This window comes from Anabrus simplex, chromosome 1 (assembly GCF_040414725.1).
Source record: "Anabrus simplex isolate iqAnaSimp1 chromosome 1, ASM4041472v1, whole genome shotgun sequence".
Lineage (NCBI taxonomy): Eukaryota > Metazoa > Arthropoda > Insecta > Orthoptera > Tettigoniidae > Anabrus > Anabrus simplex.
In genome coordinates, this window is record NC_090265.1 from 1,149,116,650 (window position 1) to 1,149,136,885 (window position 20,236).

Consider the following 20,236-nt stretch of genomic DNA (forward strand, 5'->3'; position numbering starts at 1 on the left):
CGTGCGTTTAGGGTCGCGTAGCTATGAGCTTGCATTCGGGGAATGGTGGGTTCAAATCCTAACGTCGGCAGCCGTTAAAATGGTTTTTGGTGGTTTCCCATTTTTACACCAGACACATTCTTGTGCTGTACCTTAAGACCACGGCCGCTTCCTTCCCACTTTTAGCCCTTTCCTATCTCTTCTATCCTCTTTTTCGCCATAGGACCTATCTGTGTTGCTGCGCGTAAAGCAAATTGATTTATATGTGGGCTACTTATTGTGGACACAGGTATTTTTATATGTAATTCTCTCTCTATATATACAGTATATGTGAGTTGTGACTTTCAGAGAACTGTGGAAAACCATTAGATAGTGTATAAAATTTGAGTTATGTCAGTATTTTAACAGGAGTACAATGTTTACATCGTGTATTGGTGACAGTGCTGTCTCCCTCTCTCTCTCCCCCCCCTCGCCCGCTCCTCCTCGCATAGCGCCACAGCAGTTCTATATAATTTCACTCCGATTGGACACTGATCCCCACCTGCACATCTATACCGCCCTGTAACTTGTAGATACACAATTCCCACAATTTTGAAATGTAACTTTGTTATATCTGAAAGGACGGGGCAATCAGAAATGTATTATTTCCCAGCAAAGTTATAACATTCTTAATCTCATGGAATGGCTCTTACAATGGTACAGCTAACTCCTCGGCTTCTCTTCTTCTTCTTCTTCTTCTTCTTCTTCTTCATCTTCCTCCTCTGATTCACTGCTTCCATGATGAATGACTAGTTCCTCCACTTCAGGAAGACCTCTCACCTCATTATTGTAGAACTCGACAATCTTCTTCTCAGTGTGTTTCACTTCATTTCTCCACATCTCTGCTGTCACCTATAAGATATATTGAAGTATCACAACCTGACAAGTATATTATAAACTCCACTTGCCTATATCCAATAAATAACATTTCCACTTGGCCTGCCTGATCAAGAGATTCTTTCCACACAGCTGTAGCTCTGTCCAATCCGTGACCAGGTCTTGAAGCCACTGTTTTGTTATAATACTGTTTTGCCACAGACCATACTAATTCGATGGCATTGAAAAATGAGTGGTAAGGAGGAAGTCGTAAGACAGTATGGCCTTCACTGTGCTGCATCTCGTCAACAATTTACCTGGTTTTGAAGAAACAGAGAAATATTGTTATGCATACATGAAAGTCAAATACATGAGTGTAAACAACATTATCTAAACTTATGTTTACGTGCTTCTGTACCTCTTTAAGTGACTTCGATTCATATTACACAACCTTCGCAGCTCATCTTTTGTAGCATTTTCTGGTGGAGAAACTCCATTCTGCCTTAACCATGACTGTAAATTAAAGGAAAAATAAAAATTAATTTCTGTAACATCATTAAACATCATTCAGTAGAAGGAAATATTCAACGAAGTATAATTACCACTAATTGATCCTTCCTCCATTTTGTTGTTGGTTGATGCTTAACAAGCTTACAATGATATGGTGCATTATCCATTACAATAACACAGGGTCCTATATTTCTTAATCCTACGATTAATTGTGTTTTCACCCACATCTGAAATTTCTCGCTGTTCATAGCACCATGGTAATCCTGATTTCTCTTCAAGTTTGTAGCAAATATCAAATCAGCACCTGTAAGAATTTTAAGTTTTAGTATGAAGTTATTTCTTCTAAATAAAGTATTCCCTAAAATATGAGATCACCCATCTTCAAGGATAGGCCTATTAATTGATTTAAAAAATGTGATTTCTGTTGAATGATACAAAAAGCTGTCTGATTTTAAGTGAAACCAACTACTGTGTACAAAGTCACCTGATGATGAAGTCAATGAATTACTACTTACACTACTTTATTGTAACATCTCTCATGAATGTATCTCCATTAGTAGGCCTATATCTGGATTAGAAGTCCACGATCACTTGCATTAAAGATATAAGTATAAACACCCATTTCAATACCTTAGAACAAATGTAATTGCTGCAAACACTGAACCTATATCAGGCAGTAAGAAATAAGAAGCTTGGAAGGTGTTCAACAGTCAGGTAACAAGCACTGATTCAGGTGGAGATTGTCGAATGCAGAATAAACATAATACAGTAAATAGGCCTACAATATAAGTAATTTACTGGTACAAATATCCAGTAACATTATATGAAAATACACTGGGGAAGTTGCAAAGAATTTGGAAATTTATTGAACATCTCCCTTCGTAAATTACTCCAATCCCTAACTCCCTTCTTAAAAAAAAACAACAAATATTTGCCCCACTTTTCATCAACTTTATCACTGTACTGTGATCTTACCTACTTTTAAAATACCACTGAAACGTATTCGTCTACCAATGTCATTCCACTCCACCTATCCACCGACAGCTCGGAACATACCACTTAGTCCAGCAACTCGTCTCCTTTCACCCAAGTCTTCCCAGCCTAAACCCGAAAATTTTTTTGTAACGCTACTCTTTTGTCAGAAATCACCCACAACAAATCGTGCTTCTGTCTTTTGAACTTTTCCAGTTCTCAAATCAAGTAATCCCAGTGAGGGTCTCATACACAGGAACTGTACTTAAGTTGGGGTCTTATCAGAGACTTATGTGCCCCCGCCCTACATCTGTACTACAAACCCTAAATACCCTCATTACTGTGTAAAGAGAGATCACCTCACTATAATAAAATGAAGTAAAATAAAGTGAGAACATACCAGGTACAAAGCCATCTTTCGTTCCAGCATGAACAATAACCAGTCTTCCTCCCTCAGACACAGGTCGACGAATTACTCCTTGAACATCGTGTCCAGATTTGTGTGGTTTATTCCAGGAGTATGTGGGTGACCCTGAAAGAGAAATGCACAATTGAAACCAAAGACACCTGATGAAGATAAATTATTCCAAGATTTTTTAATATAAAATGTACCTAATATATAACATATATATTCACCATTCATAAAAATCCAAGTCTCATCCAAGAAAACAACAGGTTTTGGTTTCTCACTGTCCTTGTTACGCATGTATTCCCTCAGAAAACAGGATCTCTTAAAACAAATGTCTTCATTTTCTCTAACATGCGCATAGGGATCACCTTTACTCCACACAAACCCCATGGCCTTCAAACTTCTTCTTAATGATGTTTCGGAGCCCTTGTGCAAATAAGTGTCATAATTTGTTTTCATGTGGTCGAAAACCTTTCTTACAGTTACGACTTCTCCTGTGGGAAGAAAAAAGATAGTTACAAGGGACTCAAAAGAGCTGTATGACAACACATGCACAAAACATTTCTGGGAGCTTATCTCACCTGCGTGCCAATTTCTATAAATAATGTTGCAATAGATTCCTTATGAAGTCACCTTACCTTTATGTAATTTATCATAAATAAACCTTGCTATCGCTTCCTTAGAAAAACTGTCTATGCCGGTCACTGGATGTTCACGCTTCCGGCGTTTACCTGGTGTAGAAAATTCAATTCCCTTCTTGAAATTTCCTATTACTTTTCGGACTACCGAAACTACACTGTAAGAATACACACACAGAAATATATTACACACACATATACCGTAAGTCAACATGAATACACAAAGGTTAAGTCTACAAACCGTATCGAAGTCGACACAAGACATGGTATAGGCCTAGGCCTAGGCTTACATGATCAGGTTAGGTTAGGTTCAGAATGAAATACTGCTCCATTTCAACTGATTGTCATTATGCCAGAAACTTATCATAGAAACAAGATAAAAACGAACACTTACCCCAGTTAATAATGCAACCCTTGCCATTAGCTTCGTATCACCACGACTGATACCTTCTTCGTCGTCTTCCTGTTTCAATTGCTCATAGCAATGTACAAGCATTTCTTGACCTGATGCTTGTAAAGGACGTAACCTTGGTCTCCTTTTCAGAGGAGTTCTTGCAGATTTTTCTTCCTTCTTAGACATCCCAATCGAATTCTGTTCGTATAAGTATGGGACGAAATAGGAACGTAATTAATAAAATGATGTGCTCATCATCTCACACAAACTATGTTATTAAATGCATTATCCGAACATGCCACAATTCTGCTTACCTGGTATTAGCCAAATAGATTTACAATCCCACAGAAAAAGAAAATATGCTTTAAATATTCTCGCAAATGTATCGCTAGTGATTTTAAGGCAATGCGGTGGCAACATGCAATTCACGCTAGAACAGTGACTGAACGTTGCCAACGTGCCAGATTAACGGTAACAGTAAGACGTCGTATCGGCAAGTAGGGTCCCTAAACTGTATGGTTACCGACACTGAAAAAGACCCAACAGCAAGAAAAGTTACTATAAATCAATACCTTAATATTACAGGGGAGAAAGTGTAAGGTTGCACCCTTAGGGTACGTCCTTACACGCCCGGGACTATACCAGTACTGCTTTGTTTCAGATAATTGATCCTGTTATACTGTAACTTTGTCCGGCCTTAGTCTTTGCAGTGTCAGTAGCATGCTAGAAGTATAGTTTGAACCACGTATTAAGAATGGCTACAAGTTCCCATAATCACCTGTTCCAAGCCTAAAGAAAAGCTCAAGCTTATTGAAGATGCAGAGAAATCTGAATCTGTGCAGCAAGAAGAATGTACGTCAGAATAAGTTGTACTTAAGTGTGGTGGAAAAACAAGCCGCAACTTCAAAAAACAAATATAGCAGAATCCCTATTTAACGCTTTTACAGGGACCAAAATTTTTAAACCGTAGGTGGGGGGGTTACCTTAATTCTAGGTTTCTGTAGAAAGCACAACTTTTCCAGAGATCTTTGCCTGTATAATCATAAGGTTTACCATCACGGGTTATTTACAGTAATAGCAAGAGACCTGTATTGAACCATAACTGGCTTTTGCTCAGATTGTTGTATGAAAAATAAATCAATAAATACAGTATAACCCCGGTTTTGTGTGACCTTGATTTAAAGTAAACCAGCATTTAATGGAAGAAATTTCAAGTCCCGAGAATTATTCCATAACTGCAATGCAGTTTTGTATTTGATTTAACGTAATTCACAATAAGGCAAAATCTGCATTTAACGTTATGGAAATGTTAGAGTTCTTAAGTACTTATTTCTATTCGTTGTGGGTATGGGACATTAGGAAGCTATGAAAAAGAACTCATAAGTTTGCTTTGTATGATTTAAGGCAGTAGAGGAATTTAGAGTGCGGGGCTTAGGTCTAAAGTGAGGTGTCGGACTCGGATACACATCCGAACGCAGCCACTGTAGTACAGTAGAAGCGAACCCCTGTTTTAACAACAATGTTGTTATGATTCAATATAAATGGTCCCCTATGGGAATCAGCATCTATATCAAATGTTGTTATACCCTTTGAAAATTCCTATATTAATCTGTACAATATTCTTCGATTACAATGAGAACCCTTTTACTGATTCATCAGTGAGGCAACTGGGAAGTGTGAAAGGATAAAAAATGCATTTTTGTTTTTTATTAAATTCTCTAAGTTTTCTGAACAAAATGATATGCATTTGAATATTGTTTTGTGCATATTTAGTTCCATAAAAAAATATTTAAAAGGACTGCGCTTTCTGTAAGTTGAGTTATGCCACACCCCTTTGCACTCTGATCTTCATTTCCCCTTTCCCTGTGGTGATAACATTTCCTAGTAAATTTTGTTGAAATTGTTTTTATGTTGGCTAGTCTGTTGTAGTCTGGGTATGCACTGCCACGTCTTCTTTTGTTTTATGTTGTGTTTGTATGAGTAAACAAGTTGGTCCATTTGAAGTTATAAAAGTTATTTTTTTGCACTTTGGTTTCATCTTCACACTATAAGTGGTGTTATAAAATAGTGATAATGCCTAGAGTGGGTAGTGTGTACAATAAATGTAAATTCCATGGGAATAAATACATTAAAGTAAACAATTGCTAACCTCGAGTTCATTCTGACCTGCAAGAACAAAGTAGTCGAAGCGATAATGTAGGCCTAAATATTCCAAGCTGTTCGAGTAAGAAATTGACATATTTGGGTGAAGTAGTTGTTGACAGTGATTCTGTAAACAGTACTGGTAAGGGTAATATTGTTGTTAATGTACAGTTATCAGAATTCATTAGCAATAACACCTGTTGTAAATACTGTAAATGTGAAGTCTCTTTGTTTATTACTGAAGATACTAGTGTTAGGAAAGGACTTTCTTCTAAACTGGTAATTATGGTCATAATTGTAAAATAAATAAATCAACTAGGACTTCAGGAAAAATTTTAATATAAATTTAAGAATGGTGTATGGCATGCGCTGCATAGGCAAAGGGAAGAAAGCTGCAGAGAGGCTCTGTGCAATGTTAGACTTACCCCCTCCACCTAAGAAATTTAGTAATTACTATGGAATTTTAAAGAAACATCTGCATGAAGTGAGTAGTGAAACAATGAGAACTGCAGCAACAGAAGCTAAGCAAGAAAACAATGGTGCTAGTGACATTACTGTGGGATTAGATGGGACATGGCAGAAGAGAGGCCACACCTCCTCTCATGGAGTAGTTGCTGTCACATCTAGTGACACAGGTAAGGTATTGAACTTTGAAATTCTCACGAAGTACTGCAGAGGGTGCATTTTAAACATCAAGGATCGTAAATGTGTAAAGAACTGAAGGCTCCAGTGGGGGCATGGAAGCAGCTGGTGCTAAAGAACTCTTCCTTCGATCAGTTGATGAGATAGGAGTGCGGTATGTGAATTACCTTGGAGATGGGGATTCTAAAGGATATAAGTTAGTCAGTGAAGCACAGCCTTATGGCCCTAAGTATGGAGAAACTTGAATGTGTAGGGCATGTGCCGAAAAGAATGGGTGCCAGACTTAGGAGACTAAAAAAAGACTTGAAGGGTAAAGTGTTGCATGACAAAAAACAAATAGGTGGTGCTGGTAGGTTAACTGATTCAGAAATAGACTATAAGGAGAAATACCCACAATTTGAAAGATATGAGGTCAGCTGTGTGGGGAATATTTTTACATAAGGCATCTACTGACTCATACCCACAACATCTGTTGTGTCCCAAAGGTGAGGAGTCATGGTGTGGTTTCCAGAAAGCTTTAGCAGGTGGTATTAGTTATCAGCACAAACATTCACTTCCTAGTGCTGTGATAGAAGTCATGAGACCTATTTTCAGAGATCTTAGTGAAGAGAAATGGTTGAAATCATGTCTTCATGGGCAGACTCAAAATCTAAATGTTTTAATAACTGTGTGTGGGAATGCCTACCAAAAACTGTTTTCATAGAGTATAGTGCAATAGTTTTTGGTGTATGTGATGCTGTTATCATATTCAATGAGGGTGCAATGGGGAGAATTGAAGTTTTGAAGGCAATGGGCATAAAACCAGGTCATAACACCACAACAGCTTTGTGTCGAATCGATCAAGATAGAGTAAAATATGCTTGAAGAGCTGCTGAGGCCTTATCAAAGAAAGGTAGGATTGCAAAAAGAAGAAAAAGGTAGATGAATCAGCTGAAGAAGATAATGATTATTCTTCAGGGATGCACTGAAGTCAGTTGTAAAACTAAGTTTTATGTTTTCATCATTTTCTCAAGACTATATTTTTGTAAACATAGGTTCACTTTCTTCAGGAACTGTTAGACATAGAAAGCTGAAATTTGGACCATATATTGTGCATGTAATAATGACTGCTGATAAGTAAAATTATGCAATTAGGTTTAATAGATTCTAAGATATTAATTTTTTATTTTTAGAATTTTAGCAGATTTTTTTTTTTTTGTGGAAGTTAATTATTTTCTTTACTGAGATATATTTCAGTTAGGATTTTGAATTTACTTACCAAAGTCAACTAATGGTGGTAGAATAACATGTAAAAATCTCAAGTCCAAATTTTTGAAAATGCTCGCTGAAATTGTACCTTACAAAGAAAAAAAAAAAAAAATAAAAAAATTAGAATTTTCAGTAAGTTTATGAGTCTTTTACTTAAAAGTTTTTTGATTTAGAGTAATGAATGTATGAACAAACAAAGAACAGGCTTTGATAAACTACTGAAAAAATAATTAACAAAATCATTAAAACCTTTTATGCTCAAATGGATTGAATACCAAGATGCGCATCGCTCTGCTTGGAACACTTCCCGGTTCCCTGTTAATGCAGGCTATTGGTTGGCAGTTTACAATGAAGTGTCAGATCAATACTTGTATTTTGTCTGTCAGTTCTCAGTCCTGTTTATTTCGATATTGTTCTCATATAATACACAGTTCAAAAAAATTAGGAAAACATGTTTTTCAAAGTATGCTATGCCCCACAAAACAATAGACCTACCTCACACCCAGTTGCATTACCAGCTAAAGTTTTTCTTTACCGTTGAAGTATACAAAAGAACGTTGATGGATTTGCATTCATTTTCAGAATACAAGTGGAAATGTCCAAATTGGGGCGAAAACAAAGTGATAAGTCCTCCAGGGTGGATTTTTATCACAGTTGGAGAGCTTCAGTATGGGGTATTTTATCACAGCTTGCCACCTATGTGCATGCTCCGTATATGTCGACGGAGGTCACGTTGCGGTATCAGGTCCCATTCTTCAATGAGAGCCTGTTCAAGGTCTTGGAGAGTCTGTGGTGGAACAGGACGCCCACGAACACTTTTGTCAAGCCTATCCCACATGTGCTCAATGGGATTAAGGTCAGGACTCGCTGCTGACCATTCCATCTCTTGAAAGTCCAATTCTCGGAAGATAGCTCTGATGATGAGCGCTACATGAGCCCTAGCATTGTCATGCACGAGTACGAATTCAGGGCCAATACCATATCCCTTTCAGACCTGAAAGAAAACTGGAGGCGTGAATTTTTGTTTGTTTGTCAAAAACGGACTAAAATTCTCCTCAATAAACATATTGATAGTTTATTTTACAAAATAAAAACTAACATCCGAAAAACAGGACCCACACAATTGTGCGTATCAAAATTCAAAGCCTCGTATCACATACGATGACGTATCTTTAAAATTTACGTTCACTGACCAATGTACACACTTCATTGAATATATTCCGGTATTCAGTAAAGCTTCTAGATTAATATAAACGCAATAAATAAATACTTACTTTTGGCACTACTGCTTCCCGCAATCTCGCCGATCAACTGTGCTTTTTAAACTCTTCTTCCTTCGCCCTGGCGGTCAAGCGCATACTAAAAGCAATTGAAATACACGCCACGTGTCCCGCACAATCACTGCAGTCCGGTCTAGCGCCGAAAAAACATCAAATACGGTCAGGGATAACTAAAATACGAACCCGCACAATTGTGCGTACACGGTCTGAAAGGGATATGCAGCAACTAACACATGCTGTAGCAGTATCTGCTCGATGTACCCCGCAGCGGTAAGATTACCATGGATAACAAGATCCGTATGGCCATCAATACTGATGCCACCCCACACCATCACAGCACCTTGTCTGAATCGGTCGCATTCCTGGACAACATTTGGCCTGTACAGCTCACCACGGCGTCTTCATACACGTTGATGTCCATCAGGCTGTGTCAGGAGAAATTGGACTCGTCTGTGAACCTAACAGGTCTCCATTGGCGAAGTTGCCAGTTGACGTGAATACGGGCAAACAGAAGGCAAGCTGCGTGATGTTGCTGCGTTAAACGGGGCACTCAAACAGGACGTCTTGGTCGTAAGGACACTTGTCTTCACCTGTTCGTTACTGTCTGGTCAGACACAGTGATCCTCCTGAGGTCTTGTTGCAGTTCTCTGGCAGTTGCTGAATGACACCGCAACTCACAGTTGGTCGGATATTGGTCATCCTGTGGGGTTGTCATGGGTCCACGACCTTGTCCAACCCTCCTTGTGAACTGGCCTGTGTCGTAGCGATTCCAAAAGCGTTGAATAACTGACAGAGATATATTGAGATCCACAGCAACACGACGAAAAGTCCATCCTTCCTGGATCAAAGGGACGTCCGTTGCGATTTGAACCTCGTTAAAATATCTCATGGGATGTGCTGGTTGACGTACCTGCTCAAATGACCGCTGTAGTCTGTGTACCTCACGACACACTGACGCACCGCTATTCGCTTTGTTTTGAGGGTTCACCTGTCAGTTTAATGCATGGCTACGCTTACAGGTGGAGTATCGATTTGACATACCCTGAGTAGCTAAGGTCTCAAGGTATGCTGTACGACCATTTGAATCCTATCTACCAAATTAACGTTCATATACCAGACGTTACAAAACATGTTCCCCTAATTTTTTTGAACTGTGTAGTTCTATAAATCAAGGATTTAACCTTCATGAAATCCCTACTGTAATATATGGGTTTTTTTTTTGTGCTTTTTAATTGAGTTTCAGTTTCATACAGCTAGTGCCCATTGATTGATAGTGGAATTGTTGTTACATCAATATTATTTTCTCCTAAGTTTGTTTAGTAAGAAATAAAATTATATACTCCTCATTAAGACCACTTCTTGCTTACAATGGAAGTAGTTTATGAATCTGCTGGTAATGTGAATTCAGGGGCACAATGGAGTAAGGGCCCATTCCAATGAGACTTAAATTTCGAGAAAAAAATGGGTTTTGTTAGATTTTACATAATTTCATGTGCAAAGGGGACACGTACATTAAATTAACATGTATATTCTGCATAAAATTAGCTCTTTACCTGCAATTGTTTGTATTTAATGTTTGATTTTTGAAGAAAGGGGGAAATGATTCAAGGAACCTAATACTGGAAACATAAATTGAAATATATGTTTGCTCTATAATTAGGACTAAATGATACGGTAAACATCATTTACATCTAATTAATCCAGGTGTTTTATAACCAAGGCGTCTGTCCCATTGTTCTGTGAACTAATGCCCTCGTAAAATGTCTGATATACAGGTGGTAAAAATTTTGTTAAGTTTCATAATGTCCTCATGTTGCCTCCTTTAACTTTCTGCTATAGGGGTAGTTTGTGTTCAACTCAGTGTTATGTAGTACAGCTGGTTTCCCTCTTCCCTTTTTGTAGGTTTATTGTTTCTTTTGTAGCCAACTACCCAAAACAAATTTTTTGTGCATAACATAGTTTGGTTTCACAAACAATAACTGTGATGCCTTCCTTACATCTACTTATTTCTTCCACTTACATTTCTCTTAATTAACATTTGAGCCTGTGAGATCTTTAAAATCCTCAGTCCCTATTTTGATAATTTTTATTTGTGATATATTTTTACAATTGGCTCTACGCCTGTCAAACCGACACAGGTCTTATGGCGATGATGGGATAGAAAAGGGCTAGGAGTTGGAAGGAATCGGCTGTGGCCTTAATTAAGGTTCAGCCCCAGAATTTGCCTGGTGTGAAAATGGGAAACCATGGAAAACCATATTTAGGTCTGCTGAAGGTGGGGTTCGAACCTGCTATATCTCAAATGCAAGCTCACAACTGTGCGCCCCTAACTGCTCGGCCATATGCTTTTCTCTACTTACATACTTCTGTAGTCCAGATAGATGTGCATTTTGCACATTATATTAGGTAAGTTGTGAAATTTGGAATATAATTTCTCTTCCCTTTCCTGATAGTGTGTCACAAACACAGCATGTTGTTTGGTAACAGTGTTCAATATTCATCACACTTTTACCAAGAATAACTTTCCCAGATAGCGAAACATACCCTTCTCCACTGTTTTGTAGTATCTTCTTTGTTTTATACCACTTCTGCACATTCATATATCTTTTCCTCTTTTTAGACTTCGAAACACGATCATTAACAAAAGAATCAGCTGAAGGAGGAATTTTGCCTCATATTGCAGACGATAAAGTAGTGTGCTGTGCACTGCTGCAGTAACGTGCAGTCACGTGGGAGGTGTTGGAATGAACCTTTCCCCCACTCGTGCAAGGGACAGTTCAAAGCATAACGTTACAAAGAACGCGTCAAATGCATATTGAGTAAATGTTGAATTTTGAGCTCACTGGTGGTGGTTTGCAAGATACTGATGCTGTACAGAACTGAGATTTGGCCGTTGGTTGGAATTGGCCTTTATTCCACTGAGTCCCTTGATTGCGAACTTCATTATCCACCTTAATGTGGTACATTTGTAAAATGTATTACACTAAGCATGAAACCATTGTTTGTCAAAGGATTTAACTTTTTTTTTTTCTCTCTCTCTTTCCAGATTTATAGGAGTTTCCCAGCAAACTTCCAAGGTCCTGTGCATGGGGCAACAGTTCGGCCTCGTTTTCCATATTCAGGTGATAATAGGTATGTTGCTAGATAAATAATCAGAGAGAAAGAGAGGTCTGACTTGTTCTACTTTTAAATGACTTACGTGTTGCAGAATAACCATACAAATGCTCTACATACTTTGCTTTACCAATTACACATTGCAACCTATTTTCTTTCTAGTAATAATTTGTCTTAAGTGGTGTTTTTATTTTACTTCATTTTTCTAGTAAGGGCCATTTTAAAGTGAAATGCTTATTACCCTAATAAATATTCTTCATCTTTCGATACTTTTGGCTTAATTGTTACTTCAACATTTGCAAAGCATGCCGTGAGTGTTTATAGGGCTACATAATGGAAGACTGAGGGAAAACCTTTTATAAACCCCATCTTTTATTTTACTCTGAGTTGAAATGATCGCCAATAAGGCACATACTTTAATGTAGGATGATTGAGTGATTAGTTAAAGTGTTCATGTTGCTACTGGAAATAATTTCAGTAGGAACTTCAGTTGGCATTGTTGCAAAGCTATTGTGCCATTTATTCAAGACCTGACAAGAATATTGCTTTAGAAAATACAATCGGAAGCAAGATGATATTGCCCTCTGAACTGATATTTAATAAACTTTGTTTTCATAATTCTGTGGTGAATAGTCAAATATTAGTGTGCCCAAAATCTGCAATTTTTTTACTTTTGCTAGATGCTGTAGTATTTAATGTGCTCCATATTCCACCAAAAGATGTTCTGCCTATCCCTTATAGTAACAGAATAAATGGCAATGGCAAGAAATGATATGTTTGAGCATTGCAGTTTATGGTTTGCCAAAATATGTTTCACATATCAAGATTTGGCTGGATTATTTTGTTTTGTCAATACGTGATTTGTACTGTTTATCTCATTGTAGGTTCCCATTGTTTAAAATGATTTGTGTGTTTCTTATAACTCGTAACTTATTCTGATACTTGTGGTGTAAAAACCGGAACGTCAATATGGCAGTTATGTGAGTGTTGCAGTTGAAACACATCTTTCTCTGGAAATTGTAGATTAAAAGTTTCTATCACCCTTTTTGAGTGTGATAGAACATGCTAAGAAGCTCAATCTATTTGAAATAATGGTACTCACAGACAGGTATAATTTTGGACATCCTGTGAGAGGAAAGTTGTCAGGCTAAGGTTAAGTTATGAGTAGGTTCCCACCTTCCAATACTTATCAATTTCTATATAATAGGTTTATTAATTACATAACATAAACCATATAATCTCTAGTACATGTTTCGTTCCGATTATGGAACATCTTCAGCTAAAATTTGACAAAATGGCAAGACAATTAAAATACATTGATGTTATGATGATACAAAAGCTAAAAGATATGATAAAATGGCACGAAGATTAAAACATATAATTATGATGATGAAATAAAGTTAATTCATGTTGGTTAAAAATTCAACAAGTCAGTGTTCAAATGACGAATTAAAAACGGCGATAAAGTTCTTCTTCATGTTGGAGACGTGTACATTTTGTTAATCTTGAAGATAAATTGGAGAAATACAAGATTTTCTTAATGTATATTTATCGGGGGAACTCTTGATAAAATAACCGTAGTTCAAGTTGAGTTGTGGTTAGATTATTGAAATGAGTCTTATAGACAGTCGTGTCGTATTTAACGTCCTCCCTTATGTCGTGTTGTTAATTGACTGAGTCCTGTGTACGTGGGAACCTACTCATAACTTAACCTTAGTTGTGCTGAGCCAATAAGGAATAAATATGAGATTTATAAGCTGAAAGTTGTCAGTGAAAGTTACTGAGATGGCACAGAGTGATTTTTACTGTTATTCATATTTTCTGGCAGATTAACTTATGAAATGGAGAATGGATACAGAGGTTAATACTGTGAAGTGGTTATAAATCAAATGGCAGCGATACAAAGAGTTTGGAGTTGAAGAACTGAAATACATCCTTGATCCAGAAGTTCAGTTTCATGTTTTGGACCTAAGGCAGAATAAAAGAGGAAAACCTCAAGTATTCACATTCCTGAAACTTATTCCAGACCACCTCCAATCAGTCAAACGATGAAAAATTACCTTTCGTCACTGCTACCTTTCATCAGTCCAGAATGTCACAATTTCTATCAAAATTAGCCACTAGTTATTCGGCATCAGATAATATTCTTCCATGTTCTGATTCATTGTCGTCATAATCATGAATTCATCAGAGGGGACAGCGTTTTACCCCCAATCTGTCATAACTAATAGTTCAAAATTTACAATGTTTTCAGTGATATTATTGTCAAAATTGGATGTTTTAAGTCTTGAAATTTACAGTAACAGAAGATTTCAATCAAGATTATAATGTTTGTGTACATGGATTTGTTTAGAATATATCATCTTAGTGTCTTGATATAGCCTATATCGAATATATAGCATGCCTTTGTCCGCCAGAAGTTGATATGTCAATTTATGCCCTTGCGTCAATATACACTTTCAAGTATGGGTATAAAATGTATTTATTTCATTTTATGGTCTACAATTTGAAGTTAAATTCAGTTGTGTGTTTTACGCTGCCATGTGATGTTTAAATTTCATTTCCTGAAAAGTTTTATTATTTGTCACATCAACTTCTGACTTCTAACCACAGAATTGAAAGAAGGGACTATCTTTTCAATGATGCTGACAATATCGTCTCGGGTGGGCCCTGAGCTGATGAACTCCAGAGAATGTTAGCTACCCACTCCTTGGTGGTGGAATGTCATAGTGACCCTGTGACTTTATCTTATCAACTGGTCCAGGAAATGAATCGTGTATTTTCCTTATGTCTGCTTACTTTGTTAGAGAGTATTCCCACCCTTATTTCAATTTTATTTTAATGTAATTCTTCGATGTTAGTGTGGTATTTCTAAAACAACCTGTTTTCAGTCTTTTGATAGCTATATTTACATTAATAAGATTTAAATGAGTTTGATTTTATTGTTGAAAATATGCAAATTTCATGCCTAGGTATATGTCTTCATCTCGACCTGCAGCGGGAACTGCAAATAGTGAAGAAGAGATTGTGCCACGTCCTATTATTAAAGAAGAGGAACTAAGCAAGATGGATGATATTGCTCGTGATGCTGGTTGGGCAACTCATGATGATGATATTGTAGACTATAAGTATGTATCTCCAATAAATACTGCTTCATCCAGTCTTCAACAGTATTTAACAAATTTCATATTCATTATTTGTTAGTTGCAGAAAATTGCCGAGATGTATTACCGTAACTAATGTGATTAATAGATATGCAGTACAGAAGAAAGTAAACTTGTTTGGGTTCCTTTTCTGCTTTTGTGTTTGGTCTCTTGCTTTTTCTGCCTACTTAAACAGATCTCAGGTGTTGTTTTGTGGGTACTAGAGTGAGCAGTGGTAGGAGCCATTGTGATCGGATATTGCATCTTATGTTGGCACTGTGGCATCTTATCAGACTTTCAAAGTTATTTGATATTGTACTGGATGAAGAACAGAATGTCCAGTTTCCTAAAATCCTAGACAATGCTATAAATTCATAAATCATTATATTAATCTTCGTTTCATTCTCCCTGGGTTTCACCAGCTTCCATGCCTGTTGTATATAATTTACTTCAAAGTGATATGTACTCTATAAAAGCAAGACCTAGATCGATAGCTGCAGTCGCTTAAGTGTGGCCAATATACAGTATTCGAGAGATAGTCGGTTCGAACTCAACTGTCAGCAGCCCTGAAAATGGTTTTTCGTGGTTTCCCATTTTCACAGCAGGCAAATGTTGGGGCTGTACCTTAATTAAGACCACAGCTGCTTCCTTCCCACTCCTAGCCCTAGTCCTATCTGTGTTGGTGCGACGTGAAGCAACTTGCAAAATATAAAAACAAGAAGCTTGGGGGGAGGATGTGAAAGGAATGAACATAGTGGCAGTAATAGAAAGAAAAGGAAACAACAAAGTATGGATATATATCAAAGACAAGTAAACATGGAAGGAGAACAAGACTCTCATGGTTAGATAAAGAAAATTACAGGTCATCTAATTTTTATGGAAGTGGAATAAGCATGTGAAAAATATACATCTAGAGCAGTTGATGTGTTTTATTTATTTATTTAGCTTATGGTACAAGTAATGCACAAATTGAGTAAGATTCTAAAAGCAATGAATTGTTTACTAAACAGAATAAATACAAAAAGTCGAGGTAAAACATAAAGTAGAAATCAAGAGAAAAACCGTATTTACTCGTGTATTAGATCCCTTTTCCCCCCACTTTTACAGCCTTCAAATTTTGTGCAGTGAGCTCATGACTTCTAGGCTATAAAGTGCTATAAATTGTACATATAAACATGCTACACTGTTCTTTAACAAACCTATGAATGTATTTCAGTTATACTGGCTATTTTCGTTGGAAGGCAGTATTTTTAAATGTAGAAAGTCAATAAATGGTGAACGCTACTTATAGGCCTACATCATCTTCATTTCCAGCTTCCCGGGTCGGGTTGTGAATCAAGGACCTCCATCGCTGCCTGTCTCTCCACCACTCTTCTCCTTTTTTAAGCACATCATCTGGTTTTCCTCCCCTCCTCTCTATGCACTCCCACACTGAATCTGTCCACCTCTTTCAGGATCTTTCTCTTGGTCTCTTTGTCCATACTAGCTGATGTACCCGTGCTTCGCTACGGAATTCTAAATTTTATACAGAATTCCAGGTTAGGTAGTGTAAACGTGAGCAAGATTGTATTAAGTTGCATAGCTCTTAACGTTGCCCTAGAAGCACGACGGGCAAGTCACCCACGTCTTTTCTCATATCAAGACTGGGTTAGGGAATTTTCATTGTAATGGTAGGCCAACTTGCCTACTGTCGGTCACAATCAGGTTGGGGAGTTTTCATTATAATGGCAGACACTCACTCTCCGCCTGCCTAAAGATTCTCTGAAACTCTCTCTTGGTGGTTTTTCCCAATTGAAATGAACATGGGTCGTTACAATGACGTTGATAGGAATGGTGCGATTAAAAGCAATGACTTCATATGAAATACTCGATCTAATGAAAAACCACACATTTTTCACTTTTAACGAACAGTACTATGCTGCCGAACTAACAGTCCAAAGCTACAGAGCTGGAATGACCAAGACCCAGACATCCGTGATCCATGAACAATCTTCATCCTTTCTTCGGCGGGGGAAGGGGGTTGTTCAAATAGTGGATAGTCCCAGGGCAAAAACTATGCCCGTTTACTTATCGGCTTTTAGGGAGTACGCGATGAGCGGGAAAATCTAAATTCACTTCACTGACGGGGGAAGAACTATCTGATGTGGAGGCAATTATTCCTCCAAGCCAAAGAAGAAACCACTAACTTGGAATAAAATAAATATAGATTTAATGAAAGGGACGAGGAAGATGCTTTTCCTAAGAAACAGCTCTTTTCAAGGTTGAATTTTGAGTTATTCAGTGAATTCTGGTACTGCTAATTTGTAATAGGGCTAAATTGTAATTCCAGACCAGTTCATACTACTACTCCTACTACTAACTGAGCCTCTGACTTAAGTGCGCACACTGCTCATTCAAAACAGCGCGTCAGAGTAGGTATCGAATAGCTGGCATACTATGATGAACCAGTGTGTTACGTACCAGCAGTATCAGAAAATGTATGAACCAGAGGATTGGCATGCTAAAGAAGAAAGTTATCTAACTCCTCAGCTATTTTCCGCCAATATTCAAAGGCTGTTATACTCGGTACGCAGCAGTAATCCCATCTATCGGAGTTGAATGACAGCATAAGAGACAAAGAACATTACAACAAACAACAGTCAGTGTAATGTTATTGTTGATCTATGTTACGCGCTTTCGATATTGTAGGCCGTCACATTATTGTCTTCTGGTTCTGAAATACCACTCTTATCGTAGTCGGTACGGTAAAACTGAATACAACATAAATGATCGGAAATTATATTCTCTATAACCTTTGTTACGTAGTACTTTTCCATAGGACCAAGAACATAGGTATTTAAAAATTAAATTTTAGGTTCCTTCCCCTAAACTTCCATTTCACCCAGGGTGAATAACATTGTTTATAGCTTAAACTAGTGTCTGATTCCCCGACTCTATATACCGCCGATTTTCATTAAATTCTGTTTACCCATTTTGTCGGGGCTCGGCGTTGATATGGACTTAGCAAAAAAAATTCCAAATTCATAAATATCTCTGTTATCATAGCCGGTACGGTAAAAATGCATAAGACGTAAATGATCAGAAATTTAATTCTACATAACTTTATTTATCTAGTATTTATTGATATGACCACTAATAATATAAATATTTGAGAATTGAATTTTAGGCCTTTAAACTACCATTTCACTCAGGGTGAATAAAATAATTTATAGCCTAGATTGTAGCGGCTCATCCCCCGAATCTACATACTGATTTTTATTAAATTCTCTTCAGCCGTTTTCTCGTGATGCGTGTACAGACAGACAGACAGACAGACAGAAATTACGGAAAAGTAAAAACTGCATTTTCTTCTTACTGTGGTCATGATCGATACAGAAATACCATTCTTTTCAAATTCTGAGCAATGTACAGACAAAACTCTTATATATATATCCAGTAAATATAATCCATTTTAGTTACTCATATCATGTCATTCGTTTCATATTCCTCTGATGAGGTCTACATCAGGAAGGGCATACGGTCGTAAAAACTCGCAATGAAGATTTGTCTCACTTCATACTCAACCCCATAGAGAAAAGAGTATCGTATTATTATATTATGCAATATTGATACAAAATAACTTAATGGTCAGTCATTTGTTTCTGTCAGTTGAGGAGTAGGCCTACCACACAGAAAACCTTATCACTGCTTTAATTTTAATTGTTTTGTGCCGCTAACTTCCCTGTTATCGACGTGTCGTCATTCCAAGTGACCCCATCTTCACTTGATCACTGTCAGCCGTGCACTGCAGTCGAGACCGAGAGCATTCGCGGTCCCGTCGTTTTGAACCTTCTAGGAATAGTTTTTTTCCGACTATAAAGTTCAAACTGTGTGAAGCTATTCCCAAATGGTTTCCGGAGATAGTGTCTGATATTCCCAGTTGGTGTATGTATAGCAGAAGCCACTCCTGAATAAGGCTCTGGTGTTGAAAGCGTGCCAAACCACCAGCTGATAAGTTGCATATATTACGAGTTGTATTTCCGAATTAAATACATAGAGACTGGAAGTTTCCTTTTGATAACTTGGGCTGTTGAAAGCCAGACTCTTATTTTTAAGTATATTTCATGCTTGTTTTCTACATTTATCACATCAGGATTTACTTAAACAGCTGTAAATGAGAATAGAGAGACCGCATTGTTTATGTTAGGTATTGCAACATGCCCTATGGTGCCTTTCTCTTCAATTTTGCCTCACGAATGGGTGATAAATCTAATGCAACCTTTGGTGGCCTAGTAGTCCTAATTCTTACCAAGTTCCAGGTTGGACTGATAAAAATATAGGTATCACCATCGCGCTGTACTTCCTCATACTTCACCTCAAGTTGTAGTACTAATTTAATCTGATGTTGCCCGTGCAATATTTCCACTTAAATGTTGCTAATTAACTATTCGAAATCGGGGATGGATATACCAATCAAGTGCGGTGGTTGCATGTCCATATTAAGCGAATATCTCAGGGTAAAAACATCTATGTATATTCAATAATACTATTTACCTTCGCAAGTTCCGTTGAAGAGGTTGTATACTTCAATATGTTACTCATTTTCTCCAAAATCCTACCGTAGAATCAATATGAGCCTCTGAATATCATGATTCCAAAATACCAGTCTAAATATATCCTGTAACTACTCTTCCTATCTCTACCTTTGAAAATAAACGCTAAAATAATCTTAAAACTAATTTATTAGCATGCCAATACTATAATTAACAAAATAATGATCATCTTTGGTAATAGAGGAAAATAAACTCGAATATCACATATTATCTTTCTTGACAACTCAAATTAATGAATTAACATAATTAAAATTGGGCAGGTGTCTTTAATTCATTTGGGCAATTATTATTTTGCTGCGTGACCATATTTCATCATTT

The 20,236-nt window shown here is 37.2% G+C and overlaps 1 protein-coding gene across 4 annotated transcripts in view; it reads left to right on the top strand.

Annotated features, from left to right (window-relative positions):
* LOC136858113 (protein PRRC2C) overlaps positions 1-20,236 on the top strand; it is a 708,190-nt gene that overhangs the window by 151,085 nt on the left and 536,869 nt on the right. For all 4 annotated transcript variants that reach the window (XM_067137420.2, XM_067137417.2, XM_067137419.2 and 1 more), the window contains exons 8-9: positions 12,116-12,201; positions 15,156-15,311. In XM_067137420.2, coding sequence (XP_066993521.2) covers positions 12,116-12,201; positions 15,156-15,311 — 242 coding nt within the window. The remainder of the gene's footprint in view (positions 1-12,115; positions 12,202-15,155; positions 15,312-20,236) is intronic.